General features: G+C 47.8%; 2 protein-coding genes across 2 annotated transcripts; one reads left to right on the top strand and one right to left on the bottom strand.

The window, feature by feature from the left end:
• Positions 1-604: 604 nt before the first annotated feature.
• On the top strand, positions 605-2,903 carry LOC102073842 (interleukin-20). The gene is made up of 5 exons (XM_014274313.2): positions 605-865; positions 966-1,031; positions 1,451-1,603; positions 1,978-2,052; positions 2,295-2,903. Exons 1-5 carry the CDS (start codon positions 707-709, stop codon positions 2,370-2,372), a joined length of 531 nt encoding a protein of 176 aa, XP_014129788.2. The 5' UTR covers positions 605-706; the 3' UTR covers positions 2,373-2,903.
• Positions 2,904-5,553: 2,650 nt separating this feature from the next.
• PIGR (polymeric immunoglobulin receptor) lies at positions 5,554-20,063 on the bottom strand. Its single transcript, XM_005496995.3, has 11 exons — positions 19,905-20,063; positions 16,178-16,273; positions 14,216-14,545; positions 13,007-13,330; positions 12,090-12,416; positions 10,656-10,973; positions 8,377-8,497; positions 7,771-7,889; positions 7,100-7,219; positions 6,913-6,974; positions 5,554-6,121 (listed from the first exon to the last, which is right to left on the bottom strand). Exons 2-11 carry the CDS (start codon positions 16,257-16,259, stop codon positions 5,996-5,998), a joined length of 1,929 nt encoding a protein of 642 aa, XP_005497052.2. The 5' UTR covers positions 16,260-16,273; positions 19,905-20,063; the 3' UTR covers positions 5,554-5,995.
• Between the last annotated feature and the right edge of the window lie 1,562 nt (positions 20,064-21,625).

The raw sequence follows: 21,625 nt of genomic DNA, 5'->3' as shown, positions 1-21,625 counted from the left end.
CCGGGATAAAACCGCCTCCTTTGGAGCTCTCCAGGCCAGACGCAGGTGAGAGGTGAGCTCGCACCGAAGAGCAAGGTAAGATACTGAATTTATCCCTTTGTTCTGTGTCCTTTTGGGTATTTCCTTGTGTTCCTATCTCAAAAATATTTTTTTATTAATAACCTTAATTTTCAGTGCTAACAAAACTTGTGTTTGACTTATGCTGTTCCAGAGGGAAACTGGTTTCTTTTGGGATAAGACTTTGGAATCTGTTACTTTCAGTCAGTTCCCTCCTGTTGCTTCTGTGTTATTAGACTCAAAAATTTAATTTCACTGTATTTATTTTTCTGATAAGATATTTTCAGAATAACTAATGTTATTAGTTATTACAGTCTAATGTTTATTTAGATACATTTTAAACTGATATTTTATTTATTTTTCCTTTTCTTCTTGAGCTCTTCAGTTAATTATTTGATTTTAATGTTTATTTAGATGCATTTTTAACTCATGTTTTATTTAATTTTTCTTTTCTTTTTGAACTCTTCAGTATTTGTTTTTTTTTTTCTCTTGCTCATGGGGAGCAAAAAAATGGATAAGAGATAGTAATGAGTATGGAGTTACAAGTTTGAAATAAAATGTGTGTATTTTTATATGGATCACAGTTGTGTTATTTAGGAAAATAAAGAGGAATATTCTGTCCCTTGGGCAGGTGTCCCAGGCAGCTGACATGAGAGGATCCCCCCTGTTCCTCTGCTTCTTCTCCGTGTCCTGCTGGATGAATTTGATGCCAACAGCTGGGGACAGAATCTTCCACTTTGGAGCCTGCAGGGTTTCCATGAGCATGACGGAGATCAGGGCTGGCTTCACAGCAATTAAAGCCAATATTGTGAGTATTTCCCAGGCTTTGGGGGCTGGGGGAGCCCCTGGCAGCTCCTGGAGCCCCTCTGGAGCCAGCAGCTCCATGCCCATCTCCGTCCTCTCCACAGCAATCCAGAGACCCCATCCGGACCCTGAGCATCCTGTCTCACCCTCATTCTCTCCACAAGGTCAAGGTAGGTGGTCCTGGCTGGGGAGCCCTCACAGGATCCCAAACCAGGTGAACGTGACCTTTAGAAGTGCAATCTGTCATAAATCATAAAAATCTATCATAAATTTTCAGCTTTCTCACACCCCAAAGCCCTGGGCAGGAGCTGCTGTCAGGGTCTCAGCCTCTGATACCCAGCTGCAAAATCAGCTGGTTTCCCTTTGTGAGAGTTGCTGAGGATGGATCTCCTGGAAAATCAGCCTAAAATGATTTCCCATCTATTTTATCAGCTTCAATCAAGTACCACTGAAGAAGCTTTCTCTGAATCAAACTGTCCTGCTGTGCTCAGCTACCACGAGCTTCCTGTCAGAGATGCTTTATCCTAGAGAGCAGCTGCAGCTCACACCCCTTTGGAAGAACTTTTAATCATTAAATTAATTTTCTAAGTCTTCAGACAGGTGCTGCATCACTTATCAGCTCTTCACCTTCTACGTGGACAAGGTTTTCAAGCACTGCAGGACCGAGAACTCGTTTGTGAACAGGAAAATCAGCAGCATTGCCAACTCCTTCCTCAGCACGAGGAGGAAGCTCGGGCAGTGTGTAAGTCCTGGCTTCTGCTCCAGTGTGCATCCCTTAATATTTCATCTATAAACCAACCTGGGAGATTTATAAAGCTGCAAAGTCTCTGTGTATATAAATGTTTTTTAATGAGAATACAAAGCAGAGGGGTGTGAAGAGTGTTCTGTGCACTGGGAGATTTTTATATTTGCCCACTCACCAGCAAACTCCCCTGTTGGTTCTAAAGGCCAAAATTTATCCTGTCCTTGTGTCTGTCAAGTGAGTTAAAGCCTGATTTAGGGACCTGCAGCCTTTCCCACAGTTCCAAAATGTCTCAGTCCATGATGCTCAGCAAAATCAGAAACTGAAATCTTCTTTTAAAAAATAAGACTAATAAATTAATCTTGTTTTTCCAGCATGAGCAGAATAATTGCTTGTGTGGGGAGGAATCCACGGAGAAATTGAAGCAAATACTTGCAAACTATGAAGGGGTGAGTTGGTGACTGAGCCTGGTCACACACACACCATGAATATTATATATTATATATTATATATTATATATTATATATTATATATTATATATTATATATTATATATTATATATTATATATTATATATTATATATTATATATTATATATTAGTATATACTTAACACAGATATTTACATTCTCTTTATGTTGAATTGTACTGATGGTGCCTGCTTACAGCTCATTCCTTTAAATATCATTTCAGCTGAATGTCACATCTGCAGCCATGAAATCCCTGGGGGAGCTGGACATCCTCCTGGACTGGATGGAGAAATCTCGTTAGCAGGCAGTGTTAATTACCCACGGGCTGGTGCTGAGGAGCTGCAGGGGCTTTGCAGAGACGAGAGGGACAATAAATCACTGTATCAGTGAAGCTGATTCAGGCAAACATGGGGAGTTTTGCCAGCCAGGGACATCAGCAGAGTCTTCATTAAGACAGAAATAACGAGTTTGATTAAACCAGCATCGCCCTTGCTGCTACCAAAGGATGCTCCCAGGGAAAACCCACAAGGATTTCTCTTGCTGGCAGATATAAGCTGTGATCATGTCATAAATTACAGATATTTTGCCTAGGGAATGTGGGGCATGAGTGCTGAGGGCTGGCTGGTACAGCTGATGTTGCATAAAACGTGGGCTCGTTCTCAGGGCTGCCTCCACTGATGGATCTGGCTGAAATGAGAAGTGCAGTGTGGGAAATGCTTCCAAGAATAGGTCCTAGCAGGTATGTCAGGCCCTAGAAATCTGTGTTTCCTTTTGAGATGATATTTTCTGCCTTATCAGTAAAAAAGTTTCTGTGCAAGATATGTGGTTGCTGAATAGAAAAAGGTTTTTGAGTGTATTGAGCAATTTACTGACACTCAGTAGTGAGTTTTGTGGAAATTGGTGGTAATGACCATAAATAAACCCAACTTGAAACTGTGCTGAGTCTGTTTGTCAAAATTCTGAGGAATTATATGATTCTTGCTGGTGAAACTTTTCTGAATTCTGTGTGGTGTCCTCTTACAGCTGATGCTGTCACTCCAGCATGCCAGGGATGATGCATCCTTCCGGACACACCAGAAACACCAAACTCAGACCTCAGTGCCGCTAAATCCCCCTTGGTTTGTCCCCAAAACTGGACATTATTTACAGCTCTGGTCTGTTTTCTCCCATTTTGGGTGTTGCTGGCACCCAGTGTGTGCCCTAAATCCCAACTGGGGGACAGCACCAGCATTTCCCTGTCAGGCTGGTGACATTTGGTGATTCCCTTTCAAAGGAAAGATGTCTGACTTCTCACTGTCTCCCCAGAGATATTTTTTGATGCCAAAAGAAAGCTTCTCAGAGCTTTGATTTTGTTAATTCATGTTCCTATGGGTTTCATTCGTCCAGGTGTCAGGGCATGAACAGGTGAACACATCTCGCCATGCTCTGGCAGTGCTCAGGAGAGCTGATTGTTCAGCTCCATCACTCTTTTAGGAGTCTGGGACATTCCATGGCTCTCTGTTGAAGAACAACCCCTGAGAATGATGTTGGGATGCAGTGAGGTGCCACAGCTCCTCCCTGACCCCAGGAAATCAGCTGGCACCTTCCAAAGGAGCAGGGGCTGCTTGGTGAGTTCCTCAGGGATTCTTGTGGGCTCTGGGTCACAGCCTGAGGGTTTTACTCCACACCTTCAGCTTCACAATCATTACAGCTCATCCCATCCATCACACCCTGTGTGCTGCACCCCTTGGTCCATGCCTGGCTCAGTGCTTTCACCCAAACCATGGATTTTACATTTCTGTCCCCATTGCAGGGCACGGCAGCAGCCCAGGGCCATCACCCGCTCAGGATGGGTAAATATCAGATACCCAGGGCTTTACTCTTTGCTTCTAACGATATCCTTCCCCTCAAAACCACTTCAATTCCAAAATACTCCTCCAAAGCTGAGACTAAGCCCCTTGCTGTTGTTGTCAGCCTCTCCTGTTCCTTCCTGGTTTCATGTTTATTAAGATAAGAAGTTTATGAAGATATGAAGCATGGAGCAAGAGCTCTGAACTTGATCAATTCTTCACCTGAAAGATGCCAGATGTTGCCTAAACTAAATGATGCCACACATTATAATAAGAACAATTAATTGAGTGCCAGCAGTGGGAAGGGGCAGGGGGTGCAGCAGGCAGCTGAGGGCTGCAGGATGCTGAGCCCAGCCCTGCTCCTCTGCTGGAGCTCAGCTCATCCCAGCTGCTCCCAAGGCAGCGAGGGAGGAGCAGAGCTGGGCAAAGACGCCGTGGGGCAGGCTGAGGAGGAAGAGCATTTACAAAGGGAGAGCGAAAGGGGTTTTCTGCTCTCAGAAATTTCCAAACCCGAGCGTTCTCCTGCCCTGCTGCCTGCCGGGGATGCTTTCCAGGCTCACGCGTTTCCTGCTGCACCTGAGTCAGGAATTCCCTCCTTCCCGGCTCCCGGCGGGCGGAGGCCTGTCCCGGTCAGACATGTCCCGACCCCTTTCAGGAACCTGTCCCAGTATGGACCTGTCCCAGTTCCCTTTCATGAACCTTTCCCGGGCCCTTTCACGGACGTTTCCCGGCCCTTCATGGACCATTCCTGGTCCCAGCACAGACTTGTCCTGGTTCCCTTTCATGAATCTGTCTCAGGCCCCCCTCACGGACCTGTCCCGGCCCCTTTCATGGATCTTTCCCAGCCCCTCAGAGACATGTCCTGGTCCCTCACAGACCTGTCCCGATTCCTTTCACAGACCTGTCCCAGTCCCTCATGGACCTGTCCTGGTCCCAGCATGGACCTATCCTGGCCCCTTCCATGGACCTGTCATGGCCCTTTCATGGACTTATCCCGGTCCCAGCAGGAACCTGTCCCAGTCCCTTTCTCAGACCTGTCCAAATCCCTCACAGACCTGTCCCTGTCCCTCGTGGACCTGTCCTGGTTCCTCACGGACCTGTCCCAGTTCCCTTTTTCAGGCCTATCCTGGCCCCTTCATGAACCTGTCCTGGCCCCCTCTTGGACCTGTCCCGGTTCCCTCACAGACTGGGACAGGACCCTCATGGACCTGTCCTGGTCCCTCATGGACCTGTCCCTGTCCCTCATGGACCTGTCCTGACCCCTCCACACCTTTCCCGAGACCCAAACCCCTTCCATGGTGCTGCTGAGGGGATGCAGCCCTGGGGATGTGGCAGGTGAGGCCTGACCTCCCTTTGAGGGCAGGCAGGAAGGTGCAATGTGGATGGAGGGAGATGCTGCCCTGCTCATCCCAGCACTGAAAATCCATGATTCAGGAATCATATGTTTCATCCTCAGTGAAATTCTGGAATCCACAATTCAGTAATAATTTGTGTTTATACTCAGTGAAGTTCTGTGTAGGCCATATAACCCAGCCTGCCATTGTCACTTCTTCCTGCACTTCTTTATCTGTGGAATATTCAGCTTTTCCCACCCTTTCTGTGCCTCTCTGGGTGGGCTCCTCTGTGATATCCCACAGACGCTGAGTTCCCCAGTCTGCTGAAAGCCACTGGATTCTTTATTGCTCACACACAAACACTCCAGGCGTGTCTGCCCTGCAGGTGCTGCCCTCAGGTCGGGAAAGCTCAGAGGAATCAAAAGCATCAGATGCTGTTCTAAAAGGTTTCCCAGCTGCCTTTAAAAGAAAATGGGATTTTTTTTTTTTCACAATGCTCCTTCTGGCCTCTGAGAGCCCAGTGTAGGAACTGGGGCTGCTGGTGGGATGAGTTCCTGCTATTTCCCAGCCCAACTTCCTCACTCAGACCTGCCCTTCCAGCCCCCCTTGCCATCAAACCACTCCTCCTAAATCACCACTCAAAGCTGAATTTAAGCAAAAAACAAGTCAAGCAGTAGCAAATTGTGGGAGAAATGAACAGTGTTGTTTGCTGACGTTGTGATCCTCAAGGCAGAGCCAGTCCCAGGCGCTGCCACCTCCCCTCAGGCCTGGTCCTGGGGTGGGGACACGTCCAGGACAGCGCTGTCCCCCCCAGAGCTGGCCTGGGCAATGTTGCTGGAGGTGACCAGGAAGGAGGAGTAGGCGAGGTCAGCTTCCTCCTTGGAGCTCTGGGAAGGACAGGAGGACACAGTCAGGGCATGGGGACGGGCAGCACTTTGTGGATATCTCAGGATAACACGGGGACACTGCAGGAGTGGGACAATCCAGTAGCTCACACTGGTGCTGATGTGAGCATCAACCCCAAAAGCTTTTAGGTTTGGGATTCCTTGGCAAGCCTGTCCTTGGCTGTTGGCATCCAGCCCCCTTGTCCCAAAGTTCCTGGGTTTTACTGATGTCCTGACAGTTCCCTTGATTGCTCCAGTTCAGCTCCTGGCACTTACACCACCCACACCTGGGTGTTGATAGAGACTTTGAAAAGCACAGGCTTGAATGTGGCACCTGCAGCCACTGCCAAATGGGGCCACTACACCATGATCTTGCCCAAGGGAAGGCACAGAAAATTGGGGAAAGGCAGAGATCACAGCAAATCTCAGCCCTTGCAATGGCAGAGCCCTCCCTGCTCTCTGTGCCACTGAGAAGTGGGATGTGATGGTTTCCAGCCATCTGCTCATCCCAGTGATTTGTATTTTTGGTAACAAATTCAACCTTCCTGATGCTGCATGGGGCTGCCTTGGTTTATTTCTTGAAGCAAAGTGGCTGCTGTTAATGTCTCAGCTAAAACAGGGAGTGAGGACAGGGGTGAGACCCCCCCACCCCCCCCATGGGGGCTGGATCTGGGTAAAATGGAGAGCACCTGGGTATAAACAAAGCCCCTGGGAGATGACAGTTCCCCTGGGACAGACTGCAGGGCTGTGGCCACATCTCCCAGCTCAGTGGCCTCTCTCCTGCCTCCCCTTACCCTTTTTGCCTTCGTTGTGTTGGCAGCACTGTCCGGAGTGTCCGTGGTGGTGGTGATGAATTCTGCAGGCAGAGAAAGGAAGGTGTTGGGGAGGGGGAATGGCTGGCAGGTGTTTCTGTGGCTTTTGTGGGGTATTTCAGCAAGGAAGGGCTGCCCCTGATCCCGGGGCTGGGCTGGGGTCACTCACCATCCCCTCCCATGGAGGTCTCGTGGGTCTCCTTCGCGCTGTTGCTGGCACTGAAGTCCCTCACGCTCTCAAAGTCTGACATGCTGATGTTGGTCCTGTAGCTCCCCACAGACACCAGATCTGGTGGGAGAGAGGAGGAAAATCCCTCAGGTCTCGCTCAGAGTGGGTGGAAGCACGTTAAGAGTCAAACTCTCTGTGCCAGGTGATGCTGTGGCACAATGGGCAAAGCACAGGGAAGGCTGGGCTCTGCCTCAGCCTGGACACTGGGAGCTGGAGCTCTCTGGATGGGTCAGAGCAGGGAGTTGGAGCTCTCTGGATGGGTCACAGGAGGAGCAGGAGGTTGGAGTTCTCTGGATGGGGGTCAGTTGGAGCTCTCTGGATGGGTTAATGTGAGGAGCAGGGGCTTGGAGCTCTCTGGATGGGGTCAGTTTGAGTTCTCTGGATAGGTCAGTGTGAGGAGCAGGGGGTTGGAGCTCTCTGGATGGGGTCAGTTTGAGTTCTCTGGATAGGTCAGTGTGAGGAGCAGGGGGTTGGAGCTCTCTGGATGGGTCACAGGAGGAGCAGAGACCTCCCTGCCCATCCTGGTGTGGTACCAGGAGAGCAGAAAAGCCCAGCACCCTTAACTCAATGCTGCTGCTGTTTCTTGAGAGCCCAGAGAGGCAGGGACTCACCAGATCTCTTCAGCTGCCTGTACTTGACAATGGCAAAAGCTGTCACAGCAATCAGGATCAGGCCAGCAAGAGGGCCCAGCACCAAGGCCAGAGTGTTGGAGCCTTGACTTTCATCAGAGCTGGAACAGAGAGAAAGAGAGAAATCTCACTGAGAATGATGCATGTGAAAATCCAGCAGGCTAAATTTGGGTGGGATGGTAATTCTGAGTAAGCATGGTGCAATTCAATCAATGAACTGGATTCTAGGGCACAGAATAAAACAAAACCCAAATAAAAATATAGGCTTGAGGTCAGGCTGAAACAGCTCATCAGCAGCTGGGTTATAAATACGTGAAGGAAAATTCTCTAATATTAGCACAAGTACTTTATACCTGGAATTTCTAATAATTTCCTTCTGATACTATTTTCTTGAACTGGAGATTAATTGTGAGTCATCTTGCCCTTTGCTGTCACTTTTTATCTTCTCTGACATTTAGAGCAAAGTTCTTTGGGGACAAGATTTTTTTGTGTGTGTTGCTAAACAACACACACAGGGTGTACAAACACAAGGGGTTTTTATTTAAACTCCACAAAAATGATAAATGGCAGGGGATGGAGAGAACCAACCTTTCTGGGGCAGCTCCTTTCCGCACCTCAGCGTCACTGTGGGCTCCTCCTGGGGGAACAGCTCCAGGATCATGGCTGGAATCAACATCCAGGAACTCTGGGATGAGATTGGCATCTGTCCCTGTGTGTGCCAGGGAAGGAGAGGGGTCAGAGAGCAGCAGCAGGAGAGCTGGACACAAAAACTGCTGGGATGTGTTTGGTGGACTGGGAGTTGCTGTTGGGGGTTTTGGCTTTCCATGAAAGGCTCTTCAAAATGGGGGTTTGAGGCCTGAAATGCCCTCACTCACCACCAAAAAATTTACTGTGAAAATCTCAAGTAGGATCTCCCTGTTTATGAACTTTTGAAAAAGTCTTGTGTTTATAAATTCTGCATCTAATATTTCCAGGTCAAATTTTACCTCCTTGCTTTGCTTTTTACTCCTGGCTCTTTGCCCACCAAAAGCAATGCAAAGGGGCTGTTTTACCCTGTTTTCACTTTGGCCATCACCCACTCAGGATGGGTAAATATCAGATACCCAGGGCTCTATTCTTTCTCTGCTTCTAACAATATTCCTCCTCCCAAAACCATTTCAATTCCAAAATATTCCTCCAAAGCTGAGACTAAGCCCCTTGCTGTTTATGTCAGCCTCTCCTGCTCCTTCCTGGTTTCCTGATTATTAAGATAAGAAGTTCCCTGGAGCTAGAGCTCTGAACTTAATCAGTTCTTCACCTCAGAGATGCCAGATGTTGCCTAAACTAAATAAACTAAGTAAATTATTATTATAAAGTATTATATAATACATTGCATTATTATAAAATGGCAATAATTATTATTAGATAATAACATAATAATACATATATGTAATTACTATAAAACTAAATGAATATATTATAACATAAATAAAATTTTATGTTATATATTATATTATTAAATAATAATAATTATTATTAAATAATAACATAATATGTATATATAATTATGGAATTATGATTAAAGATTATATATTGTAATTAATTCTATAATAATATAATTATAATCTAATTAATATAACGATATAATAAATAGTTGTTATATCTAATAATATTACTATATTATATCTAAATAATATTACTATATTATTATATATAATAATATAGCAATAGTATTTATTAAAAATTAAAAAGATTATAAAATAAAATATTAATTGTAATAGGAACAATTAATCAGCACGGGGCTAAAAGTAAAACTGATATAGAAATAGGTGAGTTTTAGACTGAAAGAGGTTTTTTACGATTGGGAAGTCAAAACTGAGAGACAAGAGCCCTGAAGGCAAAGTGTGCAAAGCCGGGAGGCTGCGAGGTGCCAGCGCTTGTGCTTTGAGCTGCTGCAGCCTAGCGGTGATGGAGAGCACAGAGACCAGCAGGGACAGCCAGCCGAGAGCTCTTCTGGGCACAGGGACCTGCAGGCACAGCCAGCCGAGAGCTCTCTCAGCACAGGGACCAGCAGGCACAGCCAGCCCAGAGCCCTCTCGGCACAGGGACCAGCAGGGACAGCCAGCCGAGAGCCCTCTCGGCACAGGGACCAGCAGGGACAGCCAGCCGAGAGCTCTCTCGGCACAGGGACCAGCAGGGAAAGCCAGCCGAGAGCTCTCCTCGGCACAGGGACCAGCAGGGACAGCCAGCCGAGAGCCCTCTCAGCACAGGGACCAGCAGGGACAGCCAGCCGAGAGCCCTCTCGTCACAAGGACCAGCAGGGACAGCCAGCCGAGAGCTCTTCTGGGCACAGGGACCAGCAGGCACAGCCAGCCGAGAGCTCTTCTGAGCACAGGGACCCGCAGGGACAGCCAGCTGAGAGCCCTCTCGGCACAGGGACCAGCAGGGACAGCCAGCCGAGAGCTCTCTCGGCACAGGGACCAGCAGGGAAAGCCAGCCGAGAGCTCTCCTCGGCACAGGGACCAGCAGGGACAGCCAGCCGAGAGCCCTCTCAGCACAGGGACCAGCAGGGACAGCCAGCCGAGAGCTCTCCTCGGCACAGGGACCGGCAGGCACAGCCAGCCGAGAGCTCTTCTGGGCACAGGGACCAGCAGGGACAGCCAGCCGAGAGCTCTCTCGGCACAGGGACCAGCAGGGACAGCCAGCCGAGAGCTCTTCTGGGCACAGGGACCAGCAGGGACAGCCAGCCGAGAGCCCTCTCAGCACAGGGACCAGCAGGGACAGCCAGCCGAGAGCCCTTCTCGGCACAGGGACCAGCAGGCACAGCCAGCCGAGAGCCCTCTCGGCACAGGGACCAGCAGGGCCAGCCAGCCTTGCCCGGAGCTCACCTTCGCTCATCTGCAGCTCCACGGCCATGGTTTCCCCGAAGACCCCGTTGCGCTTCACCCCGCACCAGTACCAGCCTTTATCTTCCTCGGTCACCGGGTCCAGGCTCAGCACCACCGTCCTGGCGTTTGGTTCACAGGCATCCCCTGGCTGGGGCAGCCCCTGCTGCTGCTGCACGGGCAGCATGGCACAGCCCGTGTTGCTCCACCTGCACCAGTATTTCTCGTAGGAGTAATACTTGCAGGGGTAGCAGCAGGTTAAATTCACCCGCGAGCCTGCTTGTGCCTTCACCACCTTCTTTCCCGTCAGTGAAGGTTTTCCTGTGAAGGCAAACAGGACATCAGGGCTGGGGGAGAGGTTTCAGGGATGGGAGAGGCTCTCAGCTGGTGGTGGTGCTGCTGGGGATAAATAAAACCCCTGGGAGGAGACATCCTTGGGACCCTTGCCCCTTGAGGCAGCCTTGGGACAGAGCACGGGGCTGTGGCCACATCTCCCAGCTCAGTGGCCTCTCTCCTGCCTCCTCTGACCCTTCTTGCCTTCCTTGTGTTGGCAGCACTTTCCTGCTTGGAAGGAAAGCGCTCCTTGTGTTGCTAAATTAACATGAAGATGCTGTTTATGGTTCTCTTTGTAATAGATGGTGTGTATAAATTCATGCTCAGGCTACAGTAATCTCACCTGATGAAAATCCTGATTACCTACAGTAATCTCACCTGATGAAAATACCAAAGGAGGGTTCTGGGAAATTTCCTCTCACGAGATTACAGTGATATGCACCAAGATCCTAGCCTGAATATTCATCTCCAGAAATGTTGATTCCAGAGGATTATTTGTCTGAGCAAACGCCAGCAATATGCATTCATCATCCATAAGATAAATATGCATCTCCTGGAATTTGTGTTGCAGGAGATTTTCCTCTAACAGTTTGGGAAACTCTCAGCAAGAGCTGGCAGCAAGAAAGGAAAAACTACATAAATATGCTAAAAGGATAAAATCAACAATAAGGAAACAAGAAACCCTTCCCAGCAATCCTTGAAGCTTAGAAATGTATAAAAAGACTTTGTGAGAGCTGTGTCTTTGTGATGTACAGAGGAGAGGAGATAGAATGCCCTCCCTGTCTCACCCAACCTGGTTCAACACCAATCTGATCTTTGCTTGTGGCCTTTTTACAATTGTATTTTAATTATGGAATAAATTCTCCTTATTCATCAAATTGGCAAATTAATTTATAATGTCTTCTTGTAAGGCTTAGAAAATATTTCATGAGAATTTTCTGTGAATGCCTTCCTGTAAAACTGAACATTTCTGTCTCAGTTTTAAAGCTGCTGGGGTGAGTTCAGGCTTGGAGCTCACATCCCTTCCCAAAAAGCCAGATTGCTCACGTGGGGTGGTTCTGTAGCTCCTGAGCAGGCAAAGAACTGCCAGTGCACAGCCCTTACCTGGAACAACCGTCAGGTCTGTTGATGATTGCTGCTCCCTCAGCTGATTTGACATGCACCAGTAAGTGCCTTTGTCCTTCTCCTGCAGCTGGTTCAGGATGATGGTGAGAGTTTTGTTTTCGGGGTTCTCGAACATGGTCACTCTTCCTTCATAGGTGTCCTGCACACGGCCATTGTTGTCTATGATTGTGGTACCACACTGCCTGCCTCTCTGCTTGCACCAGAACCTCGAGGAGTCATTTAGCAGAGGGTCATAGAGGCACTCGAAGCTTGCTGAACCTCCAACTATTCCAGTTATGTTGGTCTTGAAGTGAGGGAAATTTTTGTCTGTTGGTAAGAATGAAATGAGCAGTTATAAGAGTCTCACTTGTGTCCATGGGGCACCCTCCCAAGGAAATCAACATTATCAGATCAAACAAAGCTGCTATGGGAAGGCTCAGTGGTGCAAACATCAGGAGATTGTCCTGGCACTGGTGGGAATTCATCCTAAAAGGTCAGTCAGGCCTTGCTTTTTCCCAAATTCATGGAGTGTTGTTGGCTTTGTGGACAGATATTCCAAAGCTTTGTTCCCTTTGCTAGAGGGACCATCTACATCTGTCAGTTTGAAATTTCAGGAGCTGGGGGCTTGAAGAGACAGCTTGCTTCCCTCACACTGGGAGGGTGGAATTTGTTTCCTGCAGTTTTGGGTTGGGGAAGAGAGCTACCCAGGTCTGGGAAGGTGAAGTCTGGCTACAAGCTTCATTTAGTGATGGTTTAGTACATTACAGGTGGTTAAATGAATAGAAATAAGTATATGGATGAGAGAATAGGGTAATAGCAAAGAGAAATTCAAGTTCCTGCTAAATCAAGTGACACTGCTGCTGATGCTTCTGAAAAGCAGAAGAGAGGAAGGGGAGAACACTCTGGGAACAGCTCACCCTCGTAGATAAACACATCCAGCTCCTTCTTTGGGTCGTCCTTGTCATAGTCACCGGCCCCACAGTAGTACAAGCCTGCATCTTCCCAGTCCATCTGAGTCATGGTGACACGGAACGAGCCTGAAGTGTCCTCAAAAACCAGCTGAAGTCCCCCTGGGACATCTGTGCTCTGATAGCTGTTGATGATGTTCCTGCAGCCGTCCTTCTCCTTCTTGCACAGGTATTTCTTCATGTCAGCTGTCTCCTTCCCAAAGCTGCAGGTCACGGTCCAGGTGCTGCGCAGCTTCACGTAGAAGAGCTCAGCATCCTCAGGAACAGGTGGGGCTGTGCACAGAGACACTCAGGGGATGAAATGAACCCTCCCGGAAAGCTCCTGCAGCCCTCTCACACCGGGCAGGCCAGAGGTGGAGCCTTCGTTAAGAGGGAGAGGGGGCAAACTCAAAGAAAATGGTGTTTTAGGGAGTAAAATATTGGTAAAGTACCAAGAAAATGGTCTTTGAGGGAGGCCTAATATTGGTAAAATACTAAGAAAAAAACTCAAAGAAAAGTGGTATTTTAGGGAGTCTAATACCAAGAAAATGGTAAAATGCCAAGAAAATGGTATTTGAGGGAGGACTGAGGATGTAATAACTTATGTTTAAGAGGGAGAGGGGGAAAAAACTCAAAGAAAATGGTATTTGAGGGAGTTCTAATATTGGTAAAGTTACCAGTTGGTAAAATACCAAGAATATGGTACTTTAGAGAGTCCTAATATTGGTAAAATACCAAGAAAATGGTATTTGAAGGAGTCCTAATATTTGTAAAGTACCAAGAAAATGGTATTTTAGGGAGTTCCAGGGGTGTAATAACTTATGTTCAAGAGGGATAGGGGGAAAAACTCAAAGAAAATGGTACTTTAGGGAGTCCTAATATTGGTAAAATACCAAGAAAATAGTATTTGAGGGAGTTCTAATATTGGTAAAATTACCAAGAAAATTGTGTTTGAGAGAGTCCTAGTATTGGTAAAATACCGAGAAATGGTATTTGAGGGAGTCCTAATAATGGTAAAATAGCAAGAAAATGGTATTTGAGGGAGTTCTAATATTGGTAAAATATCAAGTAAAGGGTATTTGAGGGAGCCTTAATATTGGTAAAATACCAATTGGTAAATTACCAATTGGTAAAATAGCAAGAAAATGGTATTTGAGGGAGCCCCAAGGTTGTAATTACCTTCAGCAACGCTGAGGGTGACTCTGAAGGAGAGCCCTCTGCCATTGATGCCCACGCCACACTGGAAGGTGCCGGCATCGCTCATCTCCAGCGCTGAGATGTTGACCAGGAAATGGTTCTCCTGGGGGTGGTCAGTGAGGGTCACCCTGCCCTGGTAGGCAGCAGCCACGAAGGTGGAGGACACCACGGTGAGGCAGCTGGAGCCCTTCTGCCTGCACCAGTATTTCCTGTCATGCTTGTTCACCGGTGTCGGGGGGTAGAAGCATTTCACGGTGACCGAACCTCCCTTCACGCCGTGCACCTCCCTGGGGCCGAACACGGGGCTGGAGACTGCGGGAGAACAGGCTGGGTCAGTGTCCTGTGTGCTCCAGGGCTGTGTGTGCCACCCTGTGTGCCCTGTGTGCCACCAGGTCCATGCCTTGTGTGCCACCAGGGCTGTGTGTGCCACTCTCTGAGCCCCCAGGGCCCTGTGTGCCCCGGGGCTGTGTGTGCCACCCTCTGTGTGTGCTCCCCCAGTGCCCTGTGTGCCCCAGGGCTGTGTGTGCCACCCTCTGTGTCCCCAGGGCTGTGTGTGCCACCCTGTGTGCCCTGTGTGCCACCAGGTCCATGCCTTGTGTGCCACCAGGGCTGTGTGTGCCACCCTGTGTGCCCCAGAGCTGTGTGTGCCACCCTCTGTGTGTGCCCCCCCAGTGCCCTGTGTGCCCCAGGGCTGTGTGTGCCACCCTCTGTGCCCCCAGGGCTGTGTGTGCCACCCTGTGTACCCTGTGTGCCACCAGGTCCATGCCTTGTGTGCCACCAGGGCTGTGTGTGCCACCCTCTGAGCCCCCAGGGCCCTGTGTGCCCCAGGGCTGTGTGTGCCACCAAGGGCCCATGAGGTCCTGTGGCAGTGAGGGACACCTGTGAGGTAAAGGTGCTCCCCATGATGCCTTCAGATTTTAGGTTTTGTATTTTCCACATCCTGTACTGCACTGGTGTAGAACTCTGAACTCCCATGGAATGTTAGAAGGCCTCCACATTTTGGTCAGACAAAAATCCCTTTGGGCCTGCAACTCAAGGACACCTCGTGCCTCAGGCCTCAAATATAAACAAAACTGAATTTTGGGGAGCAAGCTGGGGGTATCTGCCTTCATTACCTGAAGTTGGAATTGGAGAATTAACCCTTGATGTGCAAAGAAACCAAACTTATTTCAGTCTGAGAAACTCACTACCAGTGCCCATTTTGGGTGTAGCCTCATAGGAGGCTTTGCCTGCCCTCAGTGTACCTGAAGACCCTTCATGAAATACATCCACTTTTATCCTTTTTATGTTGCCTCTGTTTCGAGAAACTCTAAAAACTGTTTTTGAGAAACATTGTCCATTTTGGGTGTAGCCTTGTGGGAGGCTTCGTGTGCCCTCAATGCACCTGAAGGCCCTTAATGAAATACATTCACTTTTATACTTTTTACTTTTTGTTTGGCCTCTGTTTCAAGAAACTTGTGACCATCATCCATTTTGGGTGTAGCCTTGTGGGAGGCTTCATCTGCCCTCAATGTACCTGAAAGCCCTTCATGAAATATATCCACTTTTATCTTTTTAACTTTTTGTCTGGCCTCTGTTTTGAGAAACTAAAAAAATTTTTTTTGAGAAAGATTGTCTATTTTGGGTGTAGTCTCATGACAGGCTTCATCTGCCCTCAATGTACCTGAAGGCCCTTCATGAAATACATCTACTTTTATCTTAATTTTTTGTCTGGCCTCCATTTTGAGAAACTCATGACCATCATCCATTTTGGGTGTAGCCTCATGGGAGGCTTCATCTGCCCTCAAAGTACCTGAAGGCCCTGCATGAAATATATCCACTTTTATCTTTTTAATGTTATATTTTTCTCTTTTTAAGCACCATCCAGACTCTCCTCCTCCCTTCCCAGTGCCACCCCTGGTCCTTGGCCACCCCAAACCTGTGCCCCATGCAGGTGACACTCACTGGCTGCCTTGGGGGGGTGTCTGCTCTTTACACACCCAGCTGGGACCAAGGTGAGCAGGAAGAGGAACGCCAGTAAAGTCATTTTTCTTGCATTCCCTGGAAAAAAAACGTGGAAGATATTGAATAATCATATTTGCAAAATGTTAATCATCTAATAATCTTCATGCTTGGAGGATCTGAGAGTTGTGGCTATGTGAAGTAGAGAGAAATTTGGTTTTTAATTGCTCCTGTTGAGGAATTAGATGGGAAAAAGGGAGTTAATAATAATTCTGTTCTTGCCTGGGCTGCTGCCTGTGGATCTCATCCCAGCACCCCAATATTCCCTTTGTCACAGAATTCCTGATTGGAGCCTCTATTTAGTGACTCTGTTTCCCTGGTCTCTCCAAGGACTCACAAAAGAGAATAAAGAGGATATTTTCACCTCTACTTTTCAATTCTTTCCTTATCTGCTAAGGAATTGAGTGAGCTGTAGGGATTTACCTCCAAAAATCAGATTTTATATGGATTTCCTGAGCACATCTCTTGATCCACCTGCCTGTTCCAACTTCATAGAAGGCACCCACAGGAGCTGATGAGAGGTGCCAAGGAAAACCCTTGTAAACAACCAGAGCAATTTGATTTCAGGGCATCAAGTGACACAATTTTATTGAGGGTAATTCCCAGCAGAAGAAAAAAATTTTTATTTCCCTGTTAAGATGAAAGGTGTTCTGTTGTGCCTCTTCCTTGTAGTGTGATTTCTCCTTGCTCAATGGCCACTTGTCCATGGCTAATAATTAACTCACCGAGCATGAAAAATTCTCTTTCAAACACATCCCAGAAGTGGCCAGCAAGGCAAACATAACAAATTCTGCACAAAGCAAACAAGGTGGCACAAAGAGAACCTTGATGTTTGCCCCTGGCTGACAGCAGCTCCTCTGCCTGATGGTCACCTCTCCAGCCTGTGGTGCAAGCAGGACCCGGCTCAGCCTTGCCCAGCTGGGCAAAGTTGAAATAATCTTTTATTCTGATTTCTTCTAAAAGTTCAGCTGGTTTTGGGGTGCGGCCCACGTTGTTCTGTCAGGTCTGGAAGGGTTACCAAGATCTGAACCCACCCAAACCAGAGGTTCCTGTGCTCTTGCACCACCAACACCGACAGCTCTGAGCTGTCCCCAGCCCTGTTTTCTCAGATGCTGTTAAAATGTAAATGGAAAATGACAACATAATGACCTTTCCTCTTGCTTTCCAACTCAGGGCAGATAATTTTGTTGTTGTTGTTGTTGACTTCATGTAGTCCTGAGAAGGAATAACACTGTTATTTATCTGTTTTGATTTACTGCTGGGCTCTAAACTTTGCTGCAGCTCCTCTGCCTGACAAGGACATTTTACACATTTTGTGTGTAAAGCCCTGGGGAGGGCAGACCCCTCCTCATCTCTAGAGATGTGTTTTTAGTGTCTTTACCCTTAAAACTGGCTGATGGTCATTTCCAGGGCACTTCTCTGGATGTGGGTTGGGACCATCACCTTCCTCTCCAGTACTGTTTTATGGCTAAATTTTGATATTTTCCAGGTTTCCAGCAGCAGTGCTTTCTGGCCAGGCTGGCTTTTCCAAATCTCCTCCATAACAAGACTTTCCTCATATTTCTGTTGTGCTTTTGGGATTCTGTCAGTTCTGGAGAGAACTATCTTCAGATTTATGGTGATTTGGGAGAGACCAGGACCAGACCCTCAAGCTGTGCAAACTTAAGCCTACAGCTGCTCTGTCTGGGTATGGAACACCAGAGTCCAACTCCCAAATTCTGCTGAATTCCTGCTGCAGGGATTGCCAGGGATCAGCCCAGTCCAGCCCATTAGATATTAACTATTGCCCCTGACAATGACCAGTGTCAAGGCCATGCCATGGCATTGACAAAACACAAAGGTTTAATTGTGACATTTATCACTCCAGCCTGGGATCCCTTCTGGCTTTTTGTGGAATGTTTGCTGCTATTCAAATAGTTGAGAAATAATAACATAAATGGAATATATTGCATATATTCTATATATTTTATATATATGTAATATTTTGCCCCTCAAATCCTCTTGACCCATGGGGAAGCTGTGCAGATGCAAATTGTTGTAGAGAGAGTTGTGCTGTGAGGAGGTGCTGGAGGCTTCTGTGCCCAGAAAAAGGGCACAGCAACATGTTTAATTTGGATTATTCACGTCTTCAACTGCCCATCAAAGTCACTGCTGATCTTGCCTTGCCATGGGTTTTATTTGCTGCAGTGGAATGGGAAAAGCCACCAATCCACCCCATTTCCATGGGGTTAAGAATGAGCAATCAGCTTCCAGATAAAAGATCAAGCTGACCAAACGTGCAGGAAATAAACTTTTCCAGTTCCAAGCAGATGCCTCCTTTACAATATTGAGACAATAAATAAAGGGGGGCTCGTTTGGTGTTGCACTGAGCAGAAACAGTTGGGTAGAACTTGGTAGAAGATTATCAGGGTTTATCAAGAAATCAGCAGTTTTTAGGAATTCCTGCAGTGCTTGGGACCCTCTGAACTAAGAATGTTTGTGTCAGTTCAGCATATGAGCAACTTATTTCAGAAAAGAAATTAATAGAATAGAATAGAATAGAATAGAATAGAATAGAATAGAATAGAATAGAATAGAATAAGCAGGCAGCTCTTGTGGCAGTGGAATGGGGAAAAGCCACCAATCCACCTCATTTCCATGGGGTTAAGAATGTGCAATCAACTTCCAGATAAAAGATCAAGCTGAGGTTGTGCTGCTGGCTCAGTTTTATGTTCCTTTCAGCTGTTGGATTCACTCTACACTAACCTGAAACCTGATTTTATGTTCCTTTCAGATCCTCCATGCACTCACTTGTTGTTTTTCAGATCAGACCTTCATGGTTCATTTGTGTCTTGGGCCAGAAAGTGAAACCAACTTCAGCACTATTAAATTATTTTAGTTTAATTCTCCTCTGCCTGCGAGGAGCAGCAACAACCCATGGCCCAAGAGCACAGGTTCACCTCAGTCTGGAGGGATGGATGGTGCTACTGTGGATTCATTAACAATTGCAATTAGGTGATGTTTATTGGTAATTCAGAAATGTATTGCATCTATAGGAATGTTCCCTTTGCAGAGTGGGGATTCAGGTGTGTAGGACCCACACCTTCACGGGTCTGAGTGGGACAGGGCTCTGCCAGGCTCCTCTGATTTCACTTTTAGGACACCACATCCAGTCCATTCATTTAAGCTTCAGGTTCTACTTATCCTCCTGTAACTGTACAAACTTCTCAGGGAGCTTCCAAAGCAGCTCCTTCAGGACACAGCTGCACCAATTCTCTTCTAAAATTTCAAAATATGTCTGTTGGAGTTCAAAAGCCAGCAATGACCTCAGGCTGCGTCGCAAAATTTAGATTCCTACAGTAATAATTACTGACTTTTCTTTCCTATGTTAAAACTTAATGCAAATATTGTAATGATAATTTATGTTGGTCTTTTTTTCCCAAAAATTAAATATTAAAATTCTGCTGCAGAGAAGAAACCATAACTGCCACAAGCCTGTTCCTATGGTTCTTCCAGAAGAAATCAGCTTCCCACCAGAGAGCTCTGAACACGAAATGGCTCCAAATCGCTGCTTCCCTCCTGTGTGAGGAAGGCTCCTCAAAAGTGGCTCAAGACTCGTGTTCTTCTCCTTCCCCATCCCAGCATGGCCCTACAAATTGGCATTCCCAGATGCCAAAGCAGCATTACTTACACTCCAGGCTCCTCCTGGCACTTCTGTCTTCCCCTCTCAGGCTGACCCTGGTAGCTCTGTGAATGTCCAGTGTCCTGTGTCCCCGTGGGGCTGTGGCAGTGCCAGCCTGCTTTAAATACTCCCTGCGCCTTCAGCCCTGCCTTTCCACCTGCTGTGCCTTAAAGGAACAACATCCAGCAGCGCTGCCAGGTGAGCTCAGCCCACATGGGGCTGGGAGCCAGAGCCCAGCCAATGCCCAGACTGCCCAGACACTGCCCAGCCATTGTCCAGCCAATGCCCAGCCAGAGCCCAGACACTGCCCAGTCAATGCCCAGATACTGTCCAGACACTGTCCAGCCAATGCCCAGCCAAAGCCCAGCCAATGCCCAGACAATGCCCAGTTACTGTCCAGACAATGCCCAGTCAAAGCCTGGCCAATGCCCAGATACTGTCCAGACAATGCCCAGCCAAAGCCTGGCCAATGCCCAGCCAATGCCTGGTCAAAGCCCAGCCACTGTCCAGCCAATGCCCAGCCAATGCCCAGCCAATGCCCAGCCCATGCCCAGCTCATGCCCAGTTAATGCCCAGCCACTGCCCAGCCAGGGCCCAGCTCATGCTCAGTCAATGTCCAGCCAAAGCCCAGTCAATGTCCAGCCCATGCCCAGCCACTGTCCAGCCCATGCCCAGTCCATGCCCAACCAAAGCCCAGCCATTGTCCAGCCAAAGCCTGGCCCATGCCCAGAACTGGGATCTTCAACAGATTTATCAGATCCTAAAGCCAGCCTTGGAAGTATCTTTCATTTAGCTGAGGCTGTTGAGCTCCGTTTTTTCTATGAATGTGTAGCTTTTGGGGTGAGAAATGATCTTTTGGGGTGAGAAAGGAGCTCTTGGGGTGAGGAAGGATCTTTTAGGGTGAGAAGGGATCTTTTGGGGCAAGGAAAGAGCTCTTGGGGCAAGGAAGGATCTTTTGGGGTGAGGAAGGAACTCTTCATGTGAGGAAGGAACTCTTCATGTGAGGATGGATCTTTTGGGGTGAAAAATGATCTTTTGGGGCAAGGAAGGCTCTTTCGGGGTGAAAAATGATCTTTTGGGGCAAGGAAGGCTCTTTTGGGGTGAGAAAGGATCTTTTAGGGCGAGGAAGGAACTCTCCATATGAGGAAGGATCTCCTGGGTGTCTCTGTGCTTGGTGGGGATCTCGGACAGAGAGAGCAGCCTCCACCACCTCTCCTGGATGGGAACAAACCCTGGTCCCCTCCAAGCCTCCCACCAGAGCTGCTTCCCTGGGCATTCCAAACATTCCCCAGGTCATGCTGGCAGGACTTCTTTGGTCTCGTGGCCACCACTTGTGCTGGCTGGGCCATGGTGGCCACAGCTGTGTTTGCTCTCCTGGAGCTCCCACTCTCCCAGGCACGGATCCCAAGGGATCAGCTTCCCTGCTTGGTCCTGCAGAGGGATGGAAATCTGCTTTTAACACCTTGCAGAGAAAGGCAGCATGGCCTTGAGCAGAACAAAACCTACAGAAATATGGGAACTCCTACCTGCTGGTGCATCTCAAGGAGTAAAAATTAATCCAAGGTGAATGAAGAATTTTTTTAAAACCAAACCCTCCTTTTCACCCTCAAGGTTTCCAGTAAAACCAACTCCTTGCCTCATGCAAATATATTTGAAATGTATTTCCTTGCTTTAGCACACGAGGAAGCGTTTCCCTGCCAAGTCCCAGGTTCCAAAGCATTTTGGCATCT

This window comes from Zonotrichia albicollis, chromosome 28 (genome assembly GCF_047830755.1).
Source record: "Zonotrichia albicollis isolate bZonAlb1 chromosome 28, bZonAlb1.hap1, whole genome shotgun sequence".
NCBI lineage: Eukaryota > Metazoa > Chordata > Aves > Passeriformes > Passerellidae > Zonotrichia > Zonotrichia albicollis.
The sequence above is the reverse complement of the archived record's forward strand: the minus strand, read 5'-3'. Positions and strand labels throughout refer to the sequence as shown.

Excerpts from the sequence above, each read along its gene's own strand:
- LOC102073842 (XM_014274313.2), top strand. The coding sequence starts at position 707 with ATGAGAGGATCCCCCCTGTTCCTCTGCTTCTTCTCCGTGTCCTGCTGG. Across the intron at positions 1,032-1,450 it reads ATTCTCTCCACAAGGTCAAG|TCTTCAGACAGGTGCTGCAT; the intron begins GTAGGTGGTCCT and ends TAATTTTCTAAG. Across the intron at positions 2,053-2,294 it reads TACTTGCAAACTATGAAGGG|CTGAATGTCACATCTGCAGC; the intron begins GTGAGTTGGTGA and ends ATATCATTTCAG.
- PIGR (XM_005496995.3), bottom strand. The coding sequence starts at position 16,259 with ATGACTTTACTGGCGTTCCTCTTCCTGCTCACCTTGGTCCCAGCTGGG. Across the intron at positions 6,975-7,099 it reads GACCTCCATGGGAGGGGATG|AATTCATCACCACCACCACG; the intron begins GTGAGTGACCCC and ends CTCTGCCTGCAG. Across the intron at positions 6,122-6,912 it reads ACACAACGAAGGCAAAAAGG|AGCTCCAAGGAGGAAGCTGA; the intron begins GTAAGGGGAGGC and ends TGTCCTTCCCAG.